The following is a 26422-nucleotide window of genomic DNA, read 5'->3' on the forward strand; positions in this document are numbered from 1 at the left end:
TTAAATACGGGGAGTCACTTTTGGGCCCAGCAGATAAAACAGAGCCAATATTTCCTTCTTTGTTTAAGTGACGTGTGTCACAGATGTGACCTAGTAAAGTGTAGCTGAACATTAGTAACGTTATTAACACTCTCAGCTCGTCCTTGTTCCAGACCTGAAGATCCTCTTCTTTCATTCAGCAGCAGCTTCAGGTCTCTGATGGTCCAGGGCTTGTTGTTGGGAAACAGCCCTGCTGGGATGATGGTGTCCTCACAGAAACAGTCAGTGATGCTGTTGATCTCCATCACAGAGCACGTCCCAGTCTGCAGTCTCAGTCCTGCAGGGCCTCGCTGACTTCCTGACTCCACCCAGTCAACAACAGGAAGTGTTTGAAGTGCAGGAACAAACTGAGGCTGTGGTCAAACAGGAGTTTTTATCTCCTCGCTCTCACTCTCACTGCGGCCCCGCTGCTGTGTCAACATGTGTTTGTGCTAAACAATGATGGAAAGTGTTATAAATGACTTGTTGGCCTCTGATCTGTCACAAACAGCTGAAACGTGTCTCTCATGAGTCACATGAAGGTTTTTGACAGAAAGGACAAAAAGTAGCTGCAGTCAGTTTGTGTCATTTTTATATTTATTCATCTGGGAGAAAAATCTGAGGGACATTAAAATGTGTTTTTCAACAGAGACAAGAACATAAATATAACAGAACAGGTAAATGAACATATTTCAAGTAAACAGCTGGACTGATCAGGTCCAAACACACAGTGATAAACTTGTCAAACAGCTGTCATATCTTTATATATAAGCTCTTTATAAATCCTGTTCACTGCAGTCTGTTTACTAATAATGTCAAACTGTTAGAAACACAGAAACATCAGAATCGTCTTTGTTCACATAAACCTGTCTGGGATCCTTTGTTGTTCTTTTGATGCAGAGTTACATTATAAATATAAAGAGTTATTTCAGAGTCTCATCAGTTTTCCTACATGTCTTTATTGAACACATCAGCAGGGCTGAAGCTCTCATGTTAAACACACACTGATCTATGGACACGTTCATGTGTTTCTAACAGAACCACGCTGTTATCAGCCCTGCACTAACATTATGTCACACACACTGAATGTAACAGTGACAGTTTACATCATCACACAATCAGCTGTGATTGTTTCACTGTCATCAAACTAGTCAACAGGAAGTAGAATCAATAGAAACCAATCATTTACTGACAGCATGTCTGATGGAAATAAGTGCAGATTATGTATGAAGTATAACTGCACACAGTAACTGTGTTACAATAAGGACTTAACAGCGCCCTCTGCTGGAGTGTTTCAGTACTGCGTTAACTAGAATACACCACCTCCTCCTCCTCCTCACACCACCTGCTACAGCTCTACTCTTCTATGACTACAGTCATCCACAGCACTGATGTGAGGTCACATGGTTCATATGTAAGGAGCACAGAGACGTCCTAGCAGCTGACCTCAGGTCAGTTTAATGACTGTGAGCAGCAGCTGTGTTATTGTCACTGTGACAGGGAGACACTCTCAGACACAGCGCTCATGTCAGCTTGTTCTCATGCAGGAGGATCAGGAGCTCCATGTTTGTCTTTCTGTTTGAATCATGATGTGTTTGTGCCATCAGAGTCTGTCATGAGTACTCAGGGTTTCACAGCAGCTCTTCTGAATGCTGACGAGGACTCCAACCTCATGTTTCACCTCTCTGAGCTTCTGATGTCTGTGAACACTCGTGTTTCTTCTCTGGGCTCATCTGGACAAAAACACCTTTCTGTGTTTTATATATGGAAAGCTCCTGACCATGCATGGAGGGTTTCACCCCAAGCCCAGCACTCTTAGGCTGTACGCTAAGCGAGATGAAAGAGGCCGGGGACTGGTGAGTGTCAGCACCACGGTCCAGGATCAGATAACAAACATCCACGAATACATCAGGAACATGGCCCCAACCGACCGCATGCTCAGTGCTTTCTACTGCCTCAGGCAGTAGAAACCCAAGAAAGAGGAGGAAGAGGAGGCACCATCCTGGAAGAACAGGCCACTGCACGGTATGTACCAGCAGATAGTGGACATCCAGAAATCCTACCAGTAGCTGGACAAAGCTGGACTGAAAGACAGCACAGAGGCACTAATCATGGCAGCACAAGAACAAGCTCTGAGTACAAGATCCACAGAGGCTGGGGTCTATCACACCAGGCACACCCCAGGTGCAGGCTGTGTAAAGATGAGACAATCCAGCACATAACAGCAGGGTGCAAGATGCTAGCAGGCAAGGCATACATGGAACGCCATAACCGACTGTCCTTCACAGCCTCGCCTCTGTCAGTGCACCCCACGGCAGCTGTGGCTACAATGTAGCTGCATCACCAGTGTGTGAATGTGTGTGTGAATGGGTGGATAACTGGATGTGTAAAGCGATTTGGGGTCCTTAGGGACTAGTAAAGCGCTATACAAATGCAGGCCATTCACCATTTGTTTTCAGCTGCCATCATGACATTACAATCATACGCAGTACACACAGGAAGTAACTCACAACCAGACACAGCAGGATGGTGCCCAGCAACAGTGAAATTCAGCAATTTCAAGAATCTGTGGACAAATAAAACCCCAACAAAAAACACAGAACACCACAATATGAAGTGGGCGGGTCTGGATGGGTCCTGAGATACAAAGGTTTTATGTGTCATCAGTTTAAAAGTATGATGATGTATGATGAGTGAAGCATTTAATGTTTAGATCCAGCTGAAGCTCCACCTTAGCTGAGGCCGAGGGTGTCAAAAAGGTGTTTATCCAACTTACGGAGAGCATCAATCAGGAATGAGCTGGCTCTTTCTCCTTTGTTTCGCACCAAATCAATCACATCTCGAGCTCGTTCAGCCCTGGGTTTGATTCTGGCTGCTTCCATTTCCTCCATAGTTATAATTTTTTCTCGGAGCAGCCTGTCCAGCAGCTGGTTCAGAGTCGAATCCGACACCTTTTCCACAAACTGAATCCGGACTGAGAACAGACGCTCTTCTGGTGTGGGACTCTGGAGCCTCGGCTGATTGTCTCTGCTCTGAACATCTGAGGACAGAGCAAAAAAGAAGAGAGATTTCTTGATAACAGAACAGTCTAAGCTTTGTTGAATCCAGAGAAATCTCAGCAGGTAATCAATCATCACTGAACGTCGCTGATCTTCACTCAATAACAGCATGAATCATGAAACGTGGCTGGAGACAAATTCAGCAGATACAATTTAATTTAATGTTTCTTATGAGTGAGCAGACAGGATCAGAAACGAGTCCATCAGCAGGGTAGCTCGCTGACAGAGAGGCTGAGAAGTTTGCACATGTGCAGAGGAGGGAGAAAGGATGATGAAGATGGAGCTGCCAGGCAAGAGGAAAAGAGGCATACCTCAAAGAAGATTCATGGATACAGTGAAGGAGGACGTACAGAGAGTTGGTGTGACAAAGGAGGATACTAGGATATGGAGATGAGACAGATGATCTTAAATAGAGTGGCTAAAAGCAGAAGAAGAGAAGAATGAAGGAGAAAATGATCAATCATTTACATATATATCCTGAGAACTGAGGGAAAAAGAATCTTCCGTTTCAACTTTTATATGTGATTTTCAGCCTCTATGGAGCTAAGTGGAAATGGAAAGCCCAGGATGTCCTCTATTTAGGACTAAGTCAAAAGATATAGACAAAAAAACAAATGTCCATTACAAAGGACACAAATGAATAGACTGGTTCTCAGGAGAATAGCAGCATATATGTGTATACAGTCAAGCCCATAATCATTCATACCCCTGAAAATTTTGATTTAAAGTTACTGTTATTCAAGCAGCAAGTTCTCTTTTGACTGGAAATGACAAAGGTGTGTCCGAAAAGATAATAAGACAATGTACAAGAGGTACCATTGTGGGGAAAAAATAGTTCTCAGCTTTTATTTACATTTGAGCAAAAAGTGTCATTTCCAAAATTATTCATACCCTCACAAACTTTCACAGTCTCTGGGAAAATCCAAAGTTCTTTACCATTCCAAATGGTCCAAGTTACCCTAATTAATTGAGAACAGCTGTGTTAACAGGTTTCAACAGGTAAGAAAAAAAGGGCAGCTCTCCCCAGGACCTGCCATTGTGCATTGTGGCTGCTCACAAGTCAGGAAATGGTTACAAGGCCATGTCTAAATGTTTCTCAGTTCCAGTGGCTACAGTGCAAAGTATTATTAAATAATATAAGATGTTCTGCACTGTGGAAAATCTCAAAAGACATGGTGGAAGCCAAAAATGACAAAGACGAAGACGTCAGGTCTTCTGTGTTATGGTCAGATGAAACGAAAACTAAATTTTTGGCCAAAATTATGTTTTCTTCATCTGGGGTTAAAAAAAGGAGAAGCCTTCAACCCAAAGAATACCATCCCCACTCTCAAATATGGTGGTGGGAACCTAATGCTTTGGGTGTGCTTTTCAGCCAATGGACCAGGGAACCTAATTACAGCAAACGACACCATGAAAAAAAGAGCAATACATGAAGATTCTTAACAACAACATCAGGCAGTCTGCAGAGAAACTTGGCCTTGGGCACCAGTGGACATTTCAGCACAACAATGACCCAAAACACACAGCAAAAGAAATGGTGACGAAATGGTTAGCAGACAAAAACATTAACGTTTTGCATTGGTCCAGCCAGAGTCCTGATTTGAATCCAATTGAGAATCTGTGGAGAGAGCTAAAGATCAGGGTGACGGCAAGGAGGCCGTCGAACCTGAAAGAGTTGGAGCTCATTGCTAAAGATGAATGGGCATAAAGACCTGTGGTGAAAAGTTCATTTGAAATTATAGGAAGTGTTTGATTGCTATAAAGGCTTTTCTGCTCATATATCTAGGTAGATCTATCTATCACACACACTCACTGCTTCTATTTTACTTTTAGCTCAAATTAAATTGTGAGTGGATGAAGACTTTACCTGTCACATAAACTTCGTGCTCCCAGACCTCGTTGTCTGTTTGGTCTCGGATTGTTAGTGTGAATTCTTTCATGTTTATAGGAAGCCGGATCACATATGTTGGGAAGTAGTTTGGTCCAAACTCCACAGGAAATTCAGCTCTCTGAAAACCAGAAGCAGAGACTCAGTACCTTTATCCAAATGAGTTTTATTAGGTAATATAAGAATGACTGTGCTCAGCAATTGTGATTGAGTGAGTATGAGTCATTGGTATGTTTTGTTTTGGGGTTTTTTTGCTTTTAATTAACTTGTTTCTTTTTTCTTTTCTTTAAGAGTGGATGTCCTGGATTTTAATTTAAAACTTCTTGGGTCCCCCCACATATCTGACATCCTCACTAATGCTGGGCTGACACTGTGTGAGTTTTGGCCCATTTTTAGCCGATTTTTCAGTCATGCGACTGTCTTGGTGATCTGCCGAATTTCGCCTTCATGGTGTGTCGTGCGTCGTGTAGTATACGTGGGGTAACGAGAAGCGATTAACACCTCATGACCAGCTCCCGCGTTAGTTTTCAGTTCAGTTTAGGCAGCCCTTCAGTCTTTCAGTCAGATGTTCTGATTTTCTGTTCATCCTGTCATCACAATAAACGTCATCCACATTCTTTACTGGCACGCAAATCCAGCATTTGGGTCCATTTTTTTCTCGACATCCTAACCACGACTGTCTGACAAAATGACAAGAACCATGCTGCAAAGACATGGACCCAGCGGACCCAGAACTAAACGAGCAGCAGTAAGTAGCGCTCTTTCTGGTGAGGGACCTGGAGATTAGACTGTGGCTAATGCCCCAACATGAGTAAGTCTTTGTGAGTTTCTTTATTTCCCAAAATCCCAAATAACAAAGTTTTAATTAGATGTAATGATCATTTGTTCCTGTGAAACCACTTTTAACAAAAATTGCACACTTTAATAGGAAACATATGCAGGAGCTTCCTTGATTCCCTCCAAAACAAAAAAATATTGGCGTCATCAGCAAATAATACTAGTTTTTAAACTGCAAAAACTTGGAGGTGGTTAAAAAAATCTGTTTGGTCTTTTTTCCATTTGGAGAACTTACCTTGGGTCGGATTGTTTCATCTGTTTGAAAGTGAACAGTGTAAGTCTGCTCTTTGATGAGTTTACAGTTAGAAGCCACTGTGATGTTGTAAGAATCTGGATGCTGTGCTTTCACCTTAAGAAACAGGACAGCATTTTATTTAGAAGTTTCATTCTCAACAGAGTCTGAGACATCAGCTCAATCTCTTATTGCTGACCCACAGATGTTGCCATCACATGATGAAAATAAAAAACGCTACTTTTTACAATGGCAACACTAAAACAAGAACAAAATATGTGAATGATATAAGCCTGCTATATACACAAAGCTATCTATTGATTCATACACATCCATAAATATACTTTATACATACACAACATTTCATGAGCTTCTCGAAGAAAAAAATACTGAGTACTGTACTGAGCTTCTGTTAGCACGAAGGAAAAAGATGAAGATGTATTACTGTCTTTACCTCATGCGGTGGGATGTTGCTTGGCAGGAGAAACACATCAAGGTACTTTTCCAACTCTACTTTTCTGAGGAACAATAAAACTTGGGCCCTAACTGGTGTTGTGTTATTCCAAAACCTCTTTAGGAAATCCCACACAAGGCCCAAGGCAGAAAAGTGGGGAAGTTCCACAATCACATGAGTATCTGTGATCTTCAGCGGCTCAAGAATGTTCATTCCATCATCAGAGAAGTGGATAACAGACAGTGAACTGTCAGAAAGTAGAGCTGTGAAAACCAAGACAGTTTTTGTCACTCAAATGTTCTTAATTGTCTTTCTTAATTTCTTATTCTAGGACTTTAGAACTTTCAAGCAAATAAGTGAACAGTAATTGATGGTACTCCATTGTACTAAAAATACAAATGCATTAGTTTTACTTTACAGAATATAGAGAGTTACAAATTCATTTTGTTATCCGTCTAATAATGAAAATCCACTGAGCCCACAGGTGTAGCTCCCAGTTTTACCCTTGCACTATGTTCTATTACGTGTCTTCTTTGATCTGGACAGAAGAGCTGATCACTAAAAAGCTGCTTCTCTCACCTCAATCATCATACAGCTGCTGCAGAAGTTTCTGTTTATGACTTCTAGTCTGTTCCCAACTAAGAAAACGGAACAGTCTGAAGAGAACACAAATTCCACAAGATATTGGGACAGAAGCTTTTTTTTTTTCAGATTGTGTAACACACTCTGCAGCCTGCAGGGGGCAGTAATAGCTTCTGGCAGTCGCATACAGTAATTTGCTCACCTTCCGCTCTTTCGCAGTGTGGGAAGTGGAGCTGATGAACTGCATCCTCACAGCCCTTGATGTCAAACAGTGGCCCTGCAGCTGTCTTGCCATTTGATTGGAGGATACTCTGATCCCACTGGATAATCCTGTACAGAAGCTCCGCCTCCTGACTCACATCAAACGCCAGTCCAGTCAGAGAACACTGGAACAGACCTGAACCAGGACACTTAAATCTGTGGGACAAAGAAAAGAAGAGAGAAATAGAAACAGTGAAGTAAAATAAAGTCTAGATAGCTGCAGTTTAAAATCTAAAAATACTCTCTCATCCCTGCGGGCGGGCTTTATGCTTTAAGCTCAGGTCCTGTACCAGAGGCTTGGGAGCTTGAGTATCCTGGACTTTTACTGGTCCTAGGACTGCACTCTTCTAGACAGAGATCTTAGATGATGTTCCTGGGACCTGCTGGAGCAACTAGCTGGGGGGTGTTCTCGAGCTCTTCTCCGAGCCCTTGGTACTTCTGTAGTTTTGTGTCTTCACTCTTCCTGATGTTCGTCATTTGGCATCACTACATCTATGTCCGGTTGGTTAGCCATCACCATTTTGTCCGTCTGTATCTGGAAGACCCGTCTGCGAATCACTACCTCATCGTGGTGGAGGGGTTTGTGTGTCCCAGGGATCCCAGGGGCTATGTTGTCTGGGGGCTTTTGCCCCCTGGTAGGGTCTCCCATGGCAAATTGGTCCTGGGTGAGAGACCAGACAAAGAGGGATTCAGAAGACCCCTATGAAAAGACCATAAAGGGGACAGTTTACTCTGCCCGGGATAGGGTTATCAGGTACCTCAATGCACGGCTTGGGCTCTGGAACCAGTCTCCTAGAGAGGGGATGGACTCTGTCTCAGTCTGGAGTTGCCCCTGGTGAGAGGAGGTTGGCTGGGGTGGGTATCTTGGTATCCCTTCAGCTTGCTGCCTGTATGTTGGGGTTTCTCCCAGTCGACGAGATGTTTAGTTCCCTGCGCCTCCAGGTTGGGGAACGGGTCTTGACCGTCGTATGTGCTTATGTGCCAAGTGGCGGTTCAGAGTACCCAGCCTCTTGGAGTCCCTGGGTGGGGTACTGGAGGGTGCTCCACCTGTCCTACTGGGAGACTTCAATGCTCACATGGGCAACGACAGCGAGACCTGGAGGGGCATGATTGGGAGGAATGGCCTCCCGGATCTCAACCCGCGTGGTGCTTTGTTATTGGTTATCTGTGCAAACCGCAGTTTGGCCATAACAAACACCATGTCCGAACATAAGTGTCCATAAGTGCTCATGGCACCAGGACGCTCTAGGCCGCAGGTTGATGATCGATTTTGTAATCATATCATCAGACCTAAGGCTATATGTTCTGGACACTCTGTCAAGTGATCACCACCTGCTGGTGAGTTGGATCAGCTGGCAGGGGAGGAAGCTGGACAGACCTGGCGTGCCCCAAACATATAGTGAGGGTGTGCGGGGAATGCCTAGCAGAGGCCCCGATATGGGAGATCTTCAACACACACCTCTGCAGAGCTTCAACAGCATTCAGAGGGAGACTGGGGACAGTGAGTCAGAATGGACCATGTTCAGCATCTCCATTGCTGAAGCCGCGGCTCTGAGCTGCGGCCGCGAGGTGGTTGGTGCCTGTCGTGGTGGCAACCCCCGAACCAAATGGTGGACATCAGAGGTGAGGGGAGCCACCAAGCTGTAGGAGTCCTATTGGGATTGGTTAGCCTGTGGGACTTCGGAGGCAGCTGATAAGTACCACCAGGCCAAGCAGAACGTGGCACAGGCAGTGGCTGAAGTAAAAACGCCAGTGTGGGAGGAGTTCGTAAAGGCCATGGAAAAGCACTTTCGGACTGCCTCGAAGAGATTCTCACAAACCGTCAGTCGATTCAGGAGGGGAAAGTGGTGTGCTACCTTAACCGTGTATAGTGCGGGTTGAGCACTGCTGACTTCGGCTGAGAAAATTGTCAGGCAGTGGAAGAAATACTTTGAGGACCTCTTTAATCCCACTGGCACGTCTGCCGTGCAGGAAACACAGTCTGGGGACAAATGGGATGACCCGCCAATCTCCGGGGACATGGTCACTGATGCAGTTAAACAACTCTTTGGTGGCCCCGACTTCCTGAAGACTCTTGATGTTGTAGGGTTGTCTTGGTTGACACGCCTCTGCAATGTTGCGTGGAGAACAGGGGCAGTAGCCCTGGATTAGCAGACCAGGATGTCGGTTCCCGTCTTTAAGAACGGGGACCATAGAATGTGTTCCAAATATACGGGAATCACACTCCTAAGCCTCCCTGGGAAGGTGTATGCCAGGGTGCTGGAAAGGAGAGTCCGTCCGTTAGTCGAACCTTTGATACAGGAGGAACAATACAGTTTTCGTCCTGGTCATGGAACACTTAATCAGCTCTTTATACTCTCAAGGATACTTGAGGGTGCATGGGAGTTTGCTCAACCAGTCTACATGTTTACAGTGGGAAGAACAGTAAAAACAGTAAAAACTGCGTTTTCTAAGGACAGCGCTAGCAAACACTCTCCGCTTGCGAGTGGAAAAAAAAAGAAAAAAGACCTTTTCCCTATTGGTGTTAAAGTTTACCATTTCAGCCAATCAAAAAAATTGATATGGCAACATGTGGCACTTGGTTGTTTAGGGAGAAGGGGAAGTTTTAGGAGTGACACCCATGACGGAATGCGGGCCTGTGGTGTTCTCCTCTGTCTTATACTGAACACAAACTATTTTTTGGACTGGCACAAATCATTTGTGTGCCTTCTCATTTGATGCAGCACAATTGATTGCTCTGTAAATAGATTTAAATTGTTATATAAAAAACGCCTGAGGCCTTGGCTGCATTTTTAGGCAAATAGTACCATATACCTTTAGCTGTTTGCAAAACGTGTGCATAATTTTTAGAAATGTACAATTTGTATCTGCATTTCAAATTATGAAAATGATTCGTTAATAGTGATGTGCGGATCAATCCTGAAATATCGATTCCTCCGATACCAATCATTTATGTTCTAGAATCGATTCTCACATTAAAATATCGATATTTTAGTAATTTAGGGTAAATTTGTAGTTTATCATTAACAGGAACACAGTGGAAAGAAACTATAACATCCGGATTGTCTACGTTCAAAGGAAGTACTTCCTCTTCCGCCTTTCATAGTCATGTGCAAAATACAGCTGTATAAATGTCTCGCAGCCCCTTGGTGTGCGCACTCACAACAATGGCTGAGCGTAATTGGAGTCGTGCGAACATGCTTCTTATACACACGCAGTTACTGTCCCTCCATTTAGAAAGGCAGAGGCGTCACGGTGTAATTATTTTACATGTAGTTGTTGTTTTCTTGTGTAATAATATTCTACATTTCTATCAATACATTTTTCAAAAAATGCTTCTCTGTGCAAAATGGGTTTAAAAACATAAACAGCTGTGGGATCCTGTTAGTCCGTGATTTAGACAGGGGGAACAAATCGTGGCAGGATCAGCGTGATGTTATTTGTATCCCGCTGTAACTTTGCTGTATAAAGAGCAAACATCTCCAACATGTCAGGAGTAGTTAGTCATTACAACAAGTGTTTGTGAACTAAAAATCAAGAATGTGGGATCCTGTTTGTCTGTGATGTGGAGAGCCCAGCGCTTGCTTCTGACGAAGGGAAAACCAATCCTGCAGGGAGACCTACCTCAGCACTTGTGCAGGTGAAGCCAAAGGGAAGATTTGCTTCACTATATTTTCTAGTCTTTGGCTTAGAATGAAGTTGGTTTGGAAACATATTCAGCGATGCTTCATCTCCTGCTTTGCGTTTGTGTAGGCGCCCTGTGCTAGCAGTGTCCAAGCGTTTTTGGTTTTTTTTCCCCTTTTCATACCGCGCCCCCCCTAGGGGGTGGGCCCCACACAGTTCTGTATTAATGAAAGATTTGTGCCACTTGTTGTATGAACACGTTGATTCATGCTATTTAAAACTGTAACAATGAGGATCAGCAAGAAACCTTTGAAAGCATTATGGCCAACTGTGACTAGTCCAACAAAGGGTTAATTCAGTTTGGCACTGCTAAGTATATGCATAGGACCTCTTTTCTGTATGCAGCTGCCTTTAACTGGGCAGCAGAATCATGCGGCTGTTCGGGTGGCTGTAAAACAAATGCCTGCGGTCCTTTAAGTCGCAGTAAAACAGAAGCATACAGCTCTCTGAATGACTGTAACACAAAAGCAGGCAGCTCTTTAAATGACGGTAAAGGAAAGGCAGGCAGCCCTTTAAAGGGCTGTAATGCAGATGTGTACAGCCCTTTCAATGTTTCTATAAGCAAATAAATCTGGCCTTTGCAGGGCATGTATCTGGGATTCTGGTTATCGCCACAAACGCCAGAAGGCGAAGATGGTGCACAGTGCAGAGTCGAATCAAAGAAAAAACAAATGATGAAAGGGTACCAGATAGCAGGAGGAGGGGTCACTGATCCTATATAAGAGGAGGGTTGATATGCTCCAGTGCTGTTTCTTTCCTGTCTCTGTGTGTGTTTTCTGTTTGTGCTTTAAGGCTTTACACCCTGGGGTTACTTCAGTTTTCATTTGCTTTGCTTTCTATGTGTTATTTCTGCTATAAATGTACTGTTCTACTGTATAACAATGTTATACAAACTATCTTCTGAGAATTCTACTGTTTTCCAGAGTATCATTATGAGTGATTCAATCTGAATTGGACCTGAAAAGCTGGACCTCCACAGCGTTAGTGGGATAAGGTTATCATATTGGCTTAAAAAATGGCAACCAAAGGTGGTGTGGATCGGTGAAATGATGTCTTGTTCACTCTTGGAATACAGCTTGATGTCATCCATGTAGCTGATGATGATTGCTCTGTTCCATAGTCGGTATCCATAGCCAGTCTTGGCAATGATCTCACTGAGGGGGTTCAGGCCTATGCAGAACACCAGTGGGAACAGAGCATCTTCTTGGTAGGATCCTGCACTTGATACTGACTTGTGCTATTGGCTTGAAGTTGGCCTCTACTGTTGCACGCCACATCCCTATTGAGTTCCTGATGAAGGCTCTTAGGGTCCTTGTTAATCTTGTATAGTTCTAGACATTCCAGGATCCAGCTGTGGGGCATTGAGTCATAGGCCTTCTTGTGATCAATCCAGGAAGTGCACAGGTTGGTTGGCCTAGTCTTGCAGTCTCAGGTGACTGCTCTGTCTACCAGTAGCTGGTGTTTTGCACCTCTGGTCTTTTTGCCAATCCCTTTCTGTACCCGGCTCATGTATTAACTAATGAAAAAGCTACATCCAGATGAACAGAATCAACCTTTGGGGTTATACTACACACACTATACTGATGATCAGGAAGCCACAAGAACAACACTGGTTATCATCTAGCTAAGTTAATCCAGGATTCCCCCGACACATTCACAAGAAAGAGGTTGAGTTGGCAGCACATGACCAATAACAAAGGGTGTTTCATGCATCATATGACTTTGACAAAAACAAACAATATTTCGACGAGTACCGTCTCAACCAGAGATGTTATTAAAATTGTTAAGAAGTCTGTAAAGAACATAAAAATATAGCAGTAACACAAAACACTGCTGTTAAAAAGATGAGATGAATATTGCAGAAGTTTTTTTTAGCTAATTTGTTGATATGACAGAAACAATAAATCAATGCATACATGCATTATCCTTCTAAACAAACATAAAAGGTAACATTTATTAAGTTATGATGGGGGAATTTGGACTAATTGCAAAAGTCAATTTAAGATGACTACTAGCTTTTTAAATCTGTTAAAAACATCACAGATTCACAGATTGCTCAGCAGAGAAAGACTAAGGAAGAAACATTCTTATATACAACAATTTTTGATAAACTGTCCTTTATTTGCATTTCATGCTGCTGTATGATTTTTATCATGTGACTCTGGCACTGGCACTGAACCCACATGCCTTTCTTTGGATGCTTATGAGATATTTAAGTGTCAGTGGGGATTTGAACAATTCATGAGAATTCTTGAGAAATGTCTCACAATCAGACAATGGATGGAATCCTGGCGGCTATCCTGCCTGTTGTCTTTAACCATCTTTCATCAGGACTTCAGGATTTGTAGTCCACATGTAGTACAGATGTTCCTGTACACTACCCCACCCCATTGATTGTGAGTCTCAGTGTATGCTGTCCCAATCTCCATCTGGAGATTGGGACTGTCAGTGCGCCCCAGGTCAGCTGTGGCTACAATGTAGCTTGCCATCGCCAGTGTGTGAATGTGAGTGTGAATGGGTGAATGACTGAATGTAGTGTAAAGCGCTTTGGGGTCCTCAAGGACTAGAAAAGCGCTATACAAATGCAGGCCATTTACCATCTAAATCCTGCTAGTATGTGCTGGATAATCTCCAGGGCACTTTTAAACAACTTGGGCCCTGTTGGCTATGGTAGACTAGTGCCTCTATGGATTTTGTGCTCAGGGACTGTGGTTCCATGATCAGAGCCCCTGTGATGGCTTTTTTGCCTTTGAGTTTTGATTTCAGTGGCATCTCCTGCTTCCAACAGCTCATTATTCCAGCTGGGTATCTGATGACCAGTAGGGCATATCTATTGATGGCTTAGATCTCAGTCCTACCGTTCAGCTGTCTGTAACTGTCTTACTTTCTGGAGGTATTTGGCTGTGGCTGACCTTGCTGCATCTTTATCATAGTTTGTATTAGCCTGTGGTATACGTAAATACTTGTAGCTGCCCTGTAAATCTATATCTATATCTTCAATCTGGATCACCTTTGCTGCCTTTGCATCGATTTGGCCACACATATCCAGTCTGAAAGAAAACCTGATGTCCTCACTGTAGATCCAGGAGAGGTGGATCAGTTAGTCAATGTCTCACTCACTCCTAGCTTGCAGCTACATATTATCCCTTTACAGGAGGTGGTTATAATTTTTATTTGATATTTATCCGTTTTTTAATTTAAGAGATTATGACTTTACTGTCCCAGTTTTCTGCATGCTTGTTGCATTATATTTATTTCCTTTTGTACATTATCCCATTTCCAACCTGCATGTGATATTTTTTGCAATCAGCAGTACGTCTTCATCATCATTATTCTGAATATCATTTCCCAAAGTTTGCAGGATTTTATCCTTTATCCTCAAGAAGTGAGACAACCTGTAATCCCCCCCCTCACTTTCCAGTTCTGTAGGTAATTTCATCACATAAATAAGCTGGTCAGCCTCCAACACTTTAACACAAAACATGAGTGGCCACATCTAAATTTTTAACTACAACAGAAGAAAAGTGCGACGACAGGAGGGGGAAGATGTAGTTACCACAGGGACACAAAGCAGGGGTCTGATGAGCTTCAGCTGTAACAAACATATACATGCAGACTTAAATGTTTTTACAGGATTACCTGTAGAAGATGTGTGCAGATTCACTGTAGACTTCAGGTGTGAAACTTGACTGAAAACAGCAACATTAGAGGTTTTAGGACAAGTACCTGAACATTATTTGGAGAAAAACTTGTGTTGTGCAGGTTGTTAATCACCTGTACAATAAGTAGCAAGAAGGGTAAACAACTGTCCAAAAATTATATTTTACTATGATGAGAACAAAACCTGAATGCACTCTGATAACACAAAGCTTTCATGTACAGTGATGAATGAGTTCATGTGCTGACAGTTTGTTCTACAAGGGTTAAGAAAAAGTACCAATGTACAACGGAGGCTTGTTAAATCTATGCTTGAGAGTTTTCAAATATCTGAAAGCTCACCTTGAGCCTCTTTGTGTTGTCCTCTGACAAACCAGGCTGCGTGTCTGGTTTTACACTGGAAACACCTAATGAAAAGATTGGCAACAGATGATATGAAGAATTTGGCCTTTTAAACAGTTAAGATCACTTTCCAGGAAACCATTTGAAGCTACAGGATGTTTGAGTGCTTTCCTCGATATGATGTGTGCTCATAGTTCTGGGGATTGGTCCAAATAATGTGATTCAAATTCTGATTCACTCCCCTTCAAGCTTTTCATGATGTGCATATGAGGGGTGTATATTTTAGTGTTTCAGAGCCAATTTTAAGAGGATTTGTTAGTCTGCTACAACCTGAAAACCCTCTCTGAAACTGGGCACCTCACAAAAAACCCAAAAACAATCATGATAGATAAATAAATATTATATTATTTATTATATAATAAATATAAATATAGAAGTGTGTGATAGGGTGGAATGTCAACTCACAGGTGTGATTACATGTTTGCTTGTTTTTTACCAAGCTTCCACTACAATGTAATAATACATTTGACAGTAATGTATTATCACTGTTTAGACCAGGTCCATTTTAAGATCAGATTTTGTTCTTGATTGATGGATGGGAGGACAGTTTGAGTACTCACAGGAAGCTTTAATCATCTTGAACTCATCAACCCTGCAGAAACAAAAAACAGTATTTTCAAAGTAAATATTTAAGTCTATTCTGACTAAAGGGAACATTAATTGAGTCTGTGTCTGCTGATCCAGTTTATAGGTTAGTCTGCTACCTTGTACATCACACAAAAGTACAAACCTTTCTATCTTAAAAATAACTGAAATTTTATCTGAAGTAAATTATCACATCATTTGTTACTTCGTGTTCAGTTTTTTTGGATTTAATAAAGTGGCTACCGGGATGAAGGACTTTCAGCCTCACTCGTCATCTGTGTTCTTCTGGCATCCTGAAATGAACAGGAAAAATATTAGCAAGAAATTCCACATAGCTGATTGTTTCTATGACAGAAAGAGACTGCTGATACTCAACTGCATACAGGGACACTGAGGCACCACGAGACCAGAGTCTAAACCCAGGATAAAGAGTTTGAGTGAATGTGGTGTTGAAGGTGTGGAGGTGGATCAGAGTGTCAGAGGAGACTCTGTAGAAGGACAGAGTGCCAGCAGGACAGTCCACATACACTGCTGCTCTGTTAGAGACAGAGGAGGAGGAGGAGGAGGAGGAGATGGATGTTGGTCTCTTATTGTGCCAGACTGAATGAGGACCACCACTATAGCACTCCAGACTCCAGGACTGATCATTGCATCCAAACAAACAGTCATAACTGCCTCCTCTCCTTCTGATGCTTCTGTAACTCACTGATATACAAACTTCTCCTCTCCACTCGACCTCCCAGTAACAGCGACCAGTCAGACCATTTCTACACAGCAGCTGAGGAAAATCATCAAATCTGTCTGGATGATCAGGATATGACTGAACCTCCTCCACACGTGTCACCTTCCTGTTGTTGTCAGACAGTTGGAGGTTTGTGTTCACTGTGTTTGTGTCGATTGTGAGTTGACAGGAATCTGATGGAGAGAACAAACAATCCAGCTGCAGTTATTGATCCATCATCTGTTCATTGATTGACACTTTGATGATGACTCCTGACATGATGAAGATGGTTGAATGTGTGCTGCTTTGTTTTCATGAATCCCATTAAAAACACACTTACACTTCCTCAGACCTGGTCTCAACCATCGGACTCCAGCAGGCTCCACCCTGAAAGGAGGAGGGGGGTCAGAGCAGCACAGTCAGCATGCACACATGGACATTACATGGCTCTCATACACACACTGTTACACACTGAGCTCAAAGCTCGGCTCCACTGTTTTATTCAAAGAAATCTACATTTATTTATCAGCACATTTAAAAACAGCTTGAGCCAAAGTGCTGCACAGAGTAGAGAGAAAATAGGAAACATACACAGTAATTACTATAAAGACTCGTCAGAATTGAAAGCTACAGAGTACAAATGTGTTTCCAACCGGGTTTTAAAAATGTCGAGTGTTGGTGACGACCTGATGTGAAGGGCGACTGTTCCAGAGTTTGGCTGCAGCGATCGATAAAGCTCACCTCTGTTTTTACGTCTAGTTCTGGTCAGAAGCTACTTATCTGCAGACCTGAGGGCTCGACTTGGATTATTTTGTTAAAGAGAGATAAGATGGAGCCAATCCATTCAGAGATTTAAAGACAAACAACAAGATCTGGAAGTGGATTCTACCACGTACTGGTAACCAGTGGAAGAAGCTGGAAAAAGCTGGTGATGGGTCGTCTAGCACAGACCCACCGCTGGAACCAGACAATTCATGAGGGAGAGAACTGTGACAGCGCCGTTCCTTCACTTGACCTCAGTCGCTCTCGTCTGCTCCCTCGTAACACTGCTCTTTATTGAGGTTACATGAATATGCATAAGTTCATTAACATATGACGTCTTACACAGGTATGAACAAAGAGTACCAGTCTGTGCATAGTGTAGGTGTGTGTGTGTGTGTGTGTGTGTGTGTGTGTGTGTGTGTTCCAGATGTGACTCTCTGACCCCAAAGCTGGTGCTAAGAGTCCAGTGGTCCCCCTAACAAAGGGCTCTTATACTTAACCAGAGGTGGATGCAAAATACCAGGGAGATGAGAGAGCGAACCGGGTTGCCAGTCTTAAAACAGATCTACTGAGGCAGCAAGATTTCTTCAAGAAAGCAACCAAAGAGAATAATGCAGCAGTCGAAGCCACGTGGTTAGTGAGATGATTGCTAAAGCAGGGAAGCCATTCACAGAAGGTGAATTTGTCTAAAAGTGCATATTGCAGGCTGCAAATATAGTCTGTCCGGGAAAGAAAGGTCAGTTTAGCAACATCAGCCTTTCTGCCAGTTGAGTTGAGAGCAGAAGTGAAGCCTTCATGGAGAAGGATGGAGTTAGTGTTCCTATGCTAACTGATCCCAAATGGCTCATGGACTTAGCTTTTCTTGTTGATATAACACATGAGCTTAATGTACTGAACAAGACGTTACAAGGCCAGGGGCAACTTGTCAGTGCTGCCTATGACAACGTGAGAGCATTCTCCACAAAACTTGCACTCTGGAAAGCTCAGCTCTCTCAGACAAACCTTTGCCATTTCCCAGCATGCAAGGCACTCGTAGATGCAGGCACACCATTCAGTGCTGACAAGTATGTTGATGTCATTTTGAGGCTACAGGAGGAATTTGATCACAGATTTGCTGACTTCAAGACATACAGAGCCACCTTTCAAATTTTTGCGGACCCCTTCTCCTTTGATGTGCAAGATGCCCCTTCTGTGCTTCAAATGGAGCTCATTGAGCTGCAGTGCAACTCTGAACTCAAAGCAAAGTTCAGGGAGGTGAGTGGAAAAGCAGACAAGCTTGGACAATTTTTGAGAGAATTGAGCCCTAGTTTCCCTCGGCTTTCCCGAATGTTCAAGCGGACCATGTGCCTTTTTGGTAGCACATACTTGTGCGAAAAGCTCTTCTCCACTTTGAACTTCAATAAGTCCAAGTACAGGTCCAGACTTACGGATGATCATCTTCAAGACATACTGAGGGTCGCAACTGCTTCCTCCCTCAGGCCAAATCTGGCTCGGCTATGCGAGAGGAAACGCTGCCAGGTCTCTAGCAGCAAGGAGTAGGCAAGAGAAGCCATGTTCAGAAGAACAGTTCATTTTCTACAGTGTTCCATTCATGTTCAGAAGAAGGTTATAGAACTGTTAATACAGACATTTCAATCTAAATACAGCAGATATAGAAGACTGAAAAAAACACATAAGTTCACTGACTAAAAATATCTTATTATTATTTTATTTATGTATTACAGATTGATTTATTTTCTTATTAATTCTTCATTTATTTATTTATTTTTCATATTTTGTGTTAAAAAATAAAAATAAAGAGATTTGAGAAGATTGGAATTTTTTAACCATGCCTTTCTTGTGGAAAACCTAATGCGGCCCAGCCTCACCCAGACTCTGCCTGCAGCGGCCCCCAGCTAAATTGAGTTTGAGACCCCTGTCCTGCACCATAAATCAGTAAGAGAGGGTACGACCTCTCTCATGGCCCCAAGTGGTGTGTGCATGCCAGAGCACTCTGGAAGGCACACAGAGTCTTTACAGACTACTAAGGATCAAACCTCTATCATCATGCAATCAATTATAAAACTCTAAGCATATATGAGTAAATATTTTTAAGCATAAATGATAATCAACAATATAAACCTTACAGCTGGTTTTAATAACAGAATTCATTTGTTTCTCAAATGCGAAAGAGCTATTGAGCTACGCTCCTAAATCTTTAGCTCTTAACATTTCCAGTGGGCCAAGGTCAACATTATCTCCTAATGCTAAATAGGCTGCCGTTGTTAACTAATGCTAATTTGATGAGAGTTTAGCATTATCGGGTAATGCTAACACTTTTCCCTTCCCTTTTAACAATGTGAGCAGCTAGTGCTAGGTAGGCTGATGCTAGCAGCTAATGCTAAAGCTAAAGCTAATTTAATGTGAATTAGCATTACATTAGTGAGGAGTTAATGCTAAGTAGACTGCCATTAGCAGGTAATGCTAATTTTAGGTGAATACGAATTGGCAGCTAATGCTAATACCATATTTTCTTGCTTTATAACAATGTGACCAGCTAATGCTAAGTAGGTTGCTGTTATAAGCTAATACTAATTTGAGGTGGATTAGAATTATCTGCTTATGCTAACAATGTTTTTTCGTACTTTTTAACTATATGAGTAGCTAATGTGAACACTATTTTTCATTCACTTTTAAATTTTCCCCTGCGATGTGAAGAGTTAATGCTAAATAGGACGCCATTACTGGCCAATTCTAATTTTAGGTGAATAACCATTAGCAGCTAATGCTAATACCATATTTTCTAATTTGACGTGAATTAGCATCCTCCGCTAATGCTAACTCTTTTCCCTTGTATTATAACAATGTGAGCAGCTAGTGCTAAGTAGGCTGATGTTAGCAGCTAATGCTAATTTGATGTGAATTAGCATTGTATTAGTGAGGAGGTAATGTTAAGTAGATTGCCATTAGTCGCTAATGCTAATTTTGGGTAAACAGAAAATGGCAGCTAATGCTAATACCATATTTTCTTGCCTTATAACAATGTGACCAGCTAATGCTAAGCAGGTGCTGTTATTAGCTTATACAAATTTGAGGTGAATTAGCATTATCCGCTTATGCTAACAATGTTTTTTCTTACTTTTTAACAACACGCCATTAGTGGCTAATTCTAATTTTAGAGGAAAAAGCATTAGCAGCTAATACTCATACTGTTTTCCTTTGCTTTATAAGAATGACAGCAGCTAATGATACAAAGTCTACCATTATTAACTGATGCTAATTTGAAGTGAATAAGAATTAGTAGCTAATGCTAATACCATATTTTCTTGCTTTATAACAATATCAGTAGCTAATGCTAACACTACTTTAATTTCCATTAAGACTATTTAGCATTAATTAACTTCATTTAGCATTAAGAAGTTTATGCTAAACAGGCTACCATTAGTGCTAATTATAGGTGAATAGGAATTGGCAACTAATGCTAATACCATATTTTCTTGCTTTATAATAATGAGACCAGCTAAGTACATTGCCGTGACTAGCTAATGCTAATTTATCCGCTAATGCTAACAATGTTTTTTCATACTTTTTAACAATACGAATAGCTAATGCTTATACCATTTTTCCTTCAATTTTAACAATTTGAGCAGCTAATACTGAGTAGGTTACCGTTATTAACTATTGCGAATTTGATGTGAATTAGCATCATCCGTCAATGCTATATCTTTTCCTTTATATTAAGACAATGTGAGCAGCTAATGGTAAGAAGGCTGCTGTTATTGGCTAATGCTACTGTGATGCGAGTTAGCATTATCCGATAATGCTTTCACTTTTCACTTGCTTTATAACAATGTGAGGGGTTAATGCTAAGTAGGCTGCCATTAGCGGCTAATTCTAATTAGGGGTAAATAATCATTAGCAGCTAATGCTAATATCATTTTCTCTTTCCTTGTAACAACTTGAGTAGTTAATGCTAATTTGATGTGAATAAGCATTATATTAGTTAGAAGTTAATGCTAAGTAGGCTGCCCTTATTAACTAACGCTACGTCGACGTGAAATAGTATTTTGTGCTAATGCTAATACTGTTTTCCCTTATTTTTTTAACAATGTGAGCAGCTAATTCTAAGTACGCTGTTGTAAATAGCTAATACTAATTTAATGTGAATTAGCATTATTCAATAATGCTAACACTGTTTTCTCTTACTTATTAAAAATGATAGTAGCTAATACTAATACTCTTTTCCGTTGGGTAACAACAATGTGAGGAGTTAATGCTAAGTAGGCTGCTTTTAGCGGCTAATTCTAATTAGGGGTGAATAATTATTAGCAGCTAATGCTAATACCGTTTTCTCTTTCCTTATAACAATATGAGCAGCTAATGCTAATTTGATGTGAATTAGCATTATATTAGTGAGGAGTTAATGCTAAGTAGGCTACCATTAACAGCTAAGTAGCCAATTTCAGGTGAATAAGGATTAGTAGCTAACACTAATACCCTTCTCTCTAGTGTTATAATGATGTGAGACGTCAATACTAAATAGGCTGCCATGAGTGACTCCTTTCCCTTGCGTTATAATGATGTGAAGAGTTTATGCTAAGTAGGCTCCCATTAGAAGCTAAAGCTAATTTGAGGTGAATAAGCATTAGTAGCTAACGCTAATACCCTTTTCTCTTGTGTAATAATGATGTGAGACGTTAATATTGTTCTCAAACAACAGAATGAGAATGAAATATTGATTCTAACAGGGCCCATAAACAGCATTAGCTTAGCAGCATTAGCTTATCAGAGTTTCCATCATGGTCACACAAATCCTTAGCAGAGCAAAGTGGCCTACTTAGCAATAGCTGCTCAAGTTGTAGAAAGCAAAGGAAAACAGTATTAGCATTAGCTGCTAAATGTGCACTTGAGAACAAATTATTGTGAATTCAGCCGTGAATGTAGAGTTTGTCATTATTTACGCTTCCATTTCCAAATGTTAGCTGCTCCTGTCTGCCTCTTTGTCACACACACAGACTGAAATGATTCACAGCCTTGTTTCATCTTTCTGTCAGTGTCACTGACTGTCACTGTGACTGTGGACATACAGCATGGGAAACATACATATGGCTGACACTTTATTAGGTACACAGTGCCCACTATCTCAGGTACACCTGTGACCTAATAAAGTCTAAAGTTACAAAATGTTGTCTCTGTCCAAATATTTATGGACCTAACTGTAGGTCTACTTTTAATGAAACTCTCAACATGACTTATCACTTATCATTAATGTTCCTGCAAACAGACTCCTTGGAGACCTCTACATAAATATCCATGTACTATCCAACTAGACTAGTGTGTCTGTCCCTAAAAATATTCCTGCATGTGTGATTGTTCATGTGTCATCTGCAGGAAACAAACAAGAAGTGAGTGAAGGACACGGGAAATGCTTCCAGCTCTTCCTCCTCTATCAGACACTGGCTGTGTCCCATTTCAGGGTCTGCACGCTTGAAGTACGCGCACTACGCGTACTACGTACAGTGCATACTACGAGTACGAGAAGTGCGGAAGTGAGAGGCATGTGAAATGGGACGGTATATGCTTCGTATCGCTGTTTAGGTTGACTAGCAACCATGATACTAACCGCGAGACACGTTACATACAGCTTTGTTTGACATAAATGAAGGAGAAAATTGTTTTGTTGGTCAATCATTTTTGTCATGACATCACTTTGATTAGTTGAGTATCTGAGGCTGAGACCACAGGACTGTAAAACATGATTCAAACTCCTTGGAAACCCCTACATAAATATCCATGTACTATCCAGCTAGACTAGTGTGTCTGTCCCTGAAAATATTCCTGCATGTGTGATTGTTCATGTGTCATCTGCAGGAAACAAACAGGAAGTGAGTGAAATACACAGGAAATGTTTCCAGCTCTTCCTCCTCTATCAGACATTCTCTCCATACCTGAGAGTGTCCAGTCTCCAGCCTGGATCCTTCAGTCCAGCCAACAGCAGCTTCATTCCTGAGTCGCCCGGATGATTGTAGCTCAGGTCCAGCTCTCTCAGATGGGAGGGGTTGGAGATCAGAGCTGAGGCCAGAGAAGTACAGCGTTCCTCTGTGACCAGACAGCCTGACAGACTGCAGACACACAAAACAACAATCCGTCTGTCAACAATCGTTTTCTCTTTGTCACAATAACATCTATCCATTTACATCCATTCAATGTAACTTTATTTAAAAGTGACAATTCCCAACAGACAACAACAGTCATCTGAAGCTGTTTAACAGTGTAAGGTAACAGCCTCCAATATTAGAGAGAAAGCCCCAACCATCAGACAATTGTGGAGATACAGAAATTCTTTTATTGCTGACATATAATCTGCATCATTATAACTGCATTAATAACATTCTTTACAGCATTATTCCATCTAATAATATTTCTCACAGTATTGATATTGCATTAAAGTTGTCTATTGAAGATGTTCATTTGAGGATCCTTCCATTATGTTAACTTTTATTACAAGTACGGTCAGAAGTATTTCATACACATTGCATATTTGTGCTTATTTCGAGTTGATGTTCGGTTCATTAAGGGTCTTAAGCTTCACTGGCGTGACTGTCCAGGTGATCCATGCTGAGGGAAACTAGAACAGGATGATTGCATGCAGGCTTACAATACATATAACTCATATAATCTAGGAATGTGTCAGGCCTGAGGCCTTAACTCATTTGCTGTCTCACTATATTTTACTCTACTTGGCAACAGATGACCAGAGTCAATAATTAGCCCCAGAGACCATGAGGGCTTGAAGTTTATTACCTTTTATGGAAGGTGTTATAGAAAAGAGAAATTCTATGTCTGTTTATAGCCATTAAAGATGTACAAGATGTACCATTAACTGTGACTAATGTCTGTAACCTATTTTAATCTGACTATTTTTATTGACGCCATGGGGGGGGGGGCGTATACCCCACTGCTTTGTAAGTGTCCACAACATGTATTTTTGTCAGAAGACATAGGCTGATGTTTTCTCCTGTGTGTTAATAAACTCATCTTTTGATTGCACTTCTTGGGGCCTCCGTGGTTTGTCTCACTGCTCTACATTGATCGATTTCGCGACACAATCCACTGTGAGCAGCACTTGGTGATGGTGGGAAGAAGAACTCCCTTTGACACAAAGATCCTCCCAGTGAAAACAGGCTCCAGGAGGAGCATCTACCATGACTGGTTGCAGGGTGAGGGGAAAGAGAAGAAATGAGCTCAGAGAGACAAGAACAAAACACAAACTAAGGAGAGAGAAGTCAAAAGACATGCAGTAGTGACATATAAAAGCATCAGGAGTGGAGAAGAAAGCAGACCATCATGGGAAGTCCACCAACAGCCTGAGCCTATAGCAGCATAACTAAGGGATGGTTCACCTGATCCAGCTCGAACTATGAGCTTTATCAAAAAGGAAAGTTTGCAGCTGATCTTCAAAGTAGAGAGGGTGTCTGTCTCCTGAACTCAAACTGGGAGCTGCTTCCACACCAAGTCCAACATAGCCAGGCTGAGTCGTTAGATTAGTCCAACGTTAAGTCAGAAAGTCATTACTTATGTCACATTTTAGTGCAAATGTAGAAAAATTGTCCAAAAGTTATTTCTAAATCTGATATTAAACAGTTTAAATGGTGAAAAAAGCTGTAAAGAAAACAGAAAGAGTCAATAAAAAGCCTCTTTAGAGGGTCACCAGTTTAAAACTCAGACATTTAAACTGGTGATTCTCCTTCTCTGCTCCATTTCCTCTCTAGACTTCCTGTTCCTAGGAGGGATTTGATTGGCTGAACGTCCTTTTAGCCTTTCTTTAGTTCTTTGGGTGCTAATCAAAGAGGTAAACACACGAGTCATGTGACGTGACATAAGGAGTGCTCTGATTGGTTGGGATTGACAAACTATGGTGCTTCGCTTTGCAGAGGCAAGAAAATCTCTTAGATAGGGATGAGACGCTCCACAGTGACGTTTCCACACTTTGGAGCTTCTGAAGTGCAGATGTTTGGAAACGCTGCTCCAACGTGTGGTTCAAACACTCAGATCACGTGACCTCAGCTGCCACAGGTGGCATACCTGCTGCTTCCATGTTAGCATGTTAGCTTCAACAGGTGGTCAGTGTGAGAGCAGAAGATGATATCAGTGACATCCAAACAAGGAAGGAAGAGACTGTTGAAGGCAGCGAGCTGTGACTGCTGTGAACAGTGTTCTCACACTATTTTCTCCCTGTGTCAACATACATGAGGCTGCTTCAGCTGCAACACACCACAAACACCTTTATACAACTAAATATACTGAGAGCACACTGCTGTGGTTGCTGTGGTAACCATCCATATATCCAGATGTTTGGGGCCGAGTCTACTTCCTCATCCTTGGTTAAACCCTCAGAGTTTGATGTGTTTTTTTGTGATTTGGTTTTATTTGTTGTTCTATACACTGTGAAACAAAGCTAGAAGCCCCTGTGGTGCAGTGGGGGACTCAAACCCAGGACCCAACCTGCTCCAACAACAGTCAGAAGGATTTTGTTAAGTCTCATTTTCTGTTCATTAGGAAAACATCAATAATGAAGAGCACATGTTTATAGAGGCACATTCAGACCAATGACAACAGTCCATTCACACTGACCTCCACCTTTTTAAATGTGAGTAAACACATCATGGTTCTGGTGCTGATGTGGTATCTGGGACAGGTGATGATTTTGAACTCAGTCTAGGGTTTGATTACATTGAACCTGCACTGCTTTCTCCTGTTTATGACACATTTATACCCAAAGTCTCAGCTGATAACAAAGAACGAGGAAAAACACATTTGTTTGTTTATTAATTGTTTATTAATTGTTAACAAATGTGGTGAGAGTGTTATAATAGTTACAGACAGAACTATGATTTATTTATTTAAATGCATTCAAGGACATTTTTTTACTCACGTTATGTCTCTTCCACGATGTTATTTTTCTCTCCTACAACGTACGTTACAATTACATTAGCATGACCATTTATCCAAATTAGGCGATGACATCATTTAGCGACTTCCAGCGACTTTTAGGACAGCCAATAGCAATTTTCCTTACTGAGGAGTTGGCAACACTAGGAGCAGTGGGTGGATGGCAGCATCATCATGAAGGATCAGTGTGAGAATACATCATCATCCACAAAGAAAATCAGTTTGAGTGTCTGACGCTCTTGTTAGAAAGACGCAGTCGCAGCTTGTGGGTGCAGTTAGCTGGTTCGCTAGTTAGCTGCTCTGCTAGTTAGCTGCTCTGCTAGTTAGCTGCTCTGCTAGTTAGCTGGGA

At 41.7% G+C, this 26422-nt stretch overlaps 2 protein-coding genes across 2 annotated transcripts; both read right to left on the reverse strand.

Moving 5' to 3' along the window:
* Positions 1 to 1722: 1722 nt before the first annotated feature.
* LOC148105939 (uncharacterized) lies at positions 1723 to 15991 on the reverse strand. Its single transcript, XM_087838012.1, has 9 exons — positions 15903 to 15991; positions 15635 to 15666; positions 15015 to 15079; positions 14655 to 14704; positions 7273 to 7487; positions 6489 to 6751; positions 6038 to 6151; positions 4945 to 5086; positions 1723 to 3058 (listed from the first exon to the last, which is right to left on the reverse strand). Exons 1-9 carry the CDS (start codon positions 15932 to 15934, stop codon positions 2751 to 2753), a joined length of 1221 nt encoding a protein of 406 aa, XP_087694138.1. The 5' UTR covers positions 15935 to 15991; the 3' UTR covers positions 1723 to 2750.
* Positions 15985 to 23200, reverse strand: LOC148105940 (stonustoxin subunit beta-like; the record flags this gene model as incomplete). Its single annotated transcript, XM_087838420.1, has 3 exons — positions 23070 to 23200; positions 16721 to 16767; positions 15985 to 16574 (listed from the first exon to the last, which is right to left on the reverse strand). Coding segments are annotated over exons 1-3 (693 nt in total), but the record flags the coding sequence as incomplete, so codon positions are not given.
* Positions 23201 to 26422: the final 3222 nt, after the last annotated feature.

This window comes from Neolamprologus brichardi, chromosome 3 (assembly GCF_056152115.1).
Source record: "Neolamprologus brichardi isolate AB-2024 chromosome 3, ASM5615211v1, whole genome shotgun sequence".
Lineage (NCBI taxonomy): Eukaryota > Metazoa > Chordata > Actinopteri > Cichliformes > Cichlidae > Neolamprologus > Neolamprologus brichardi.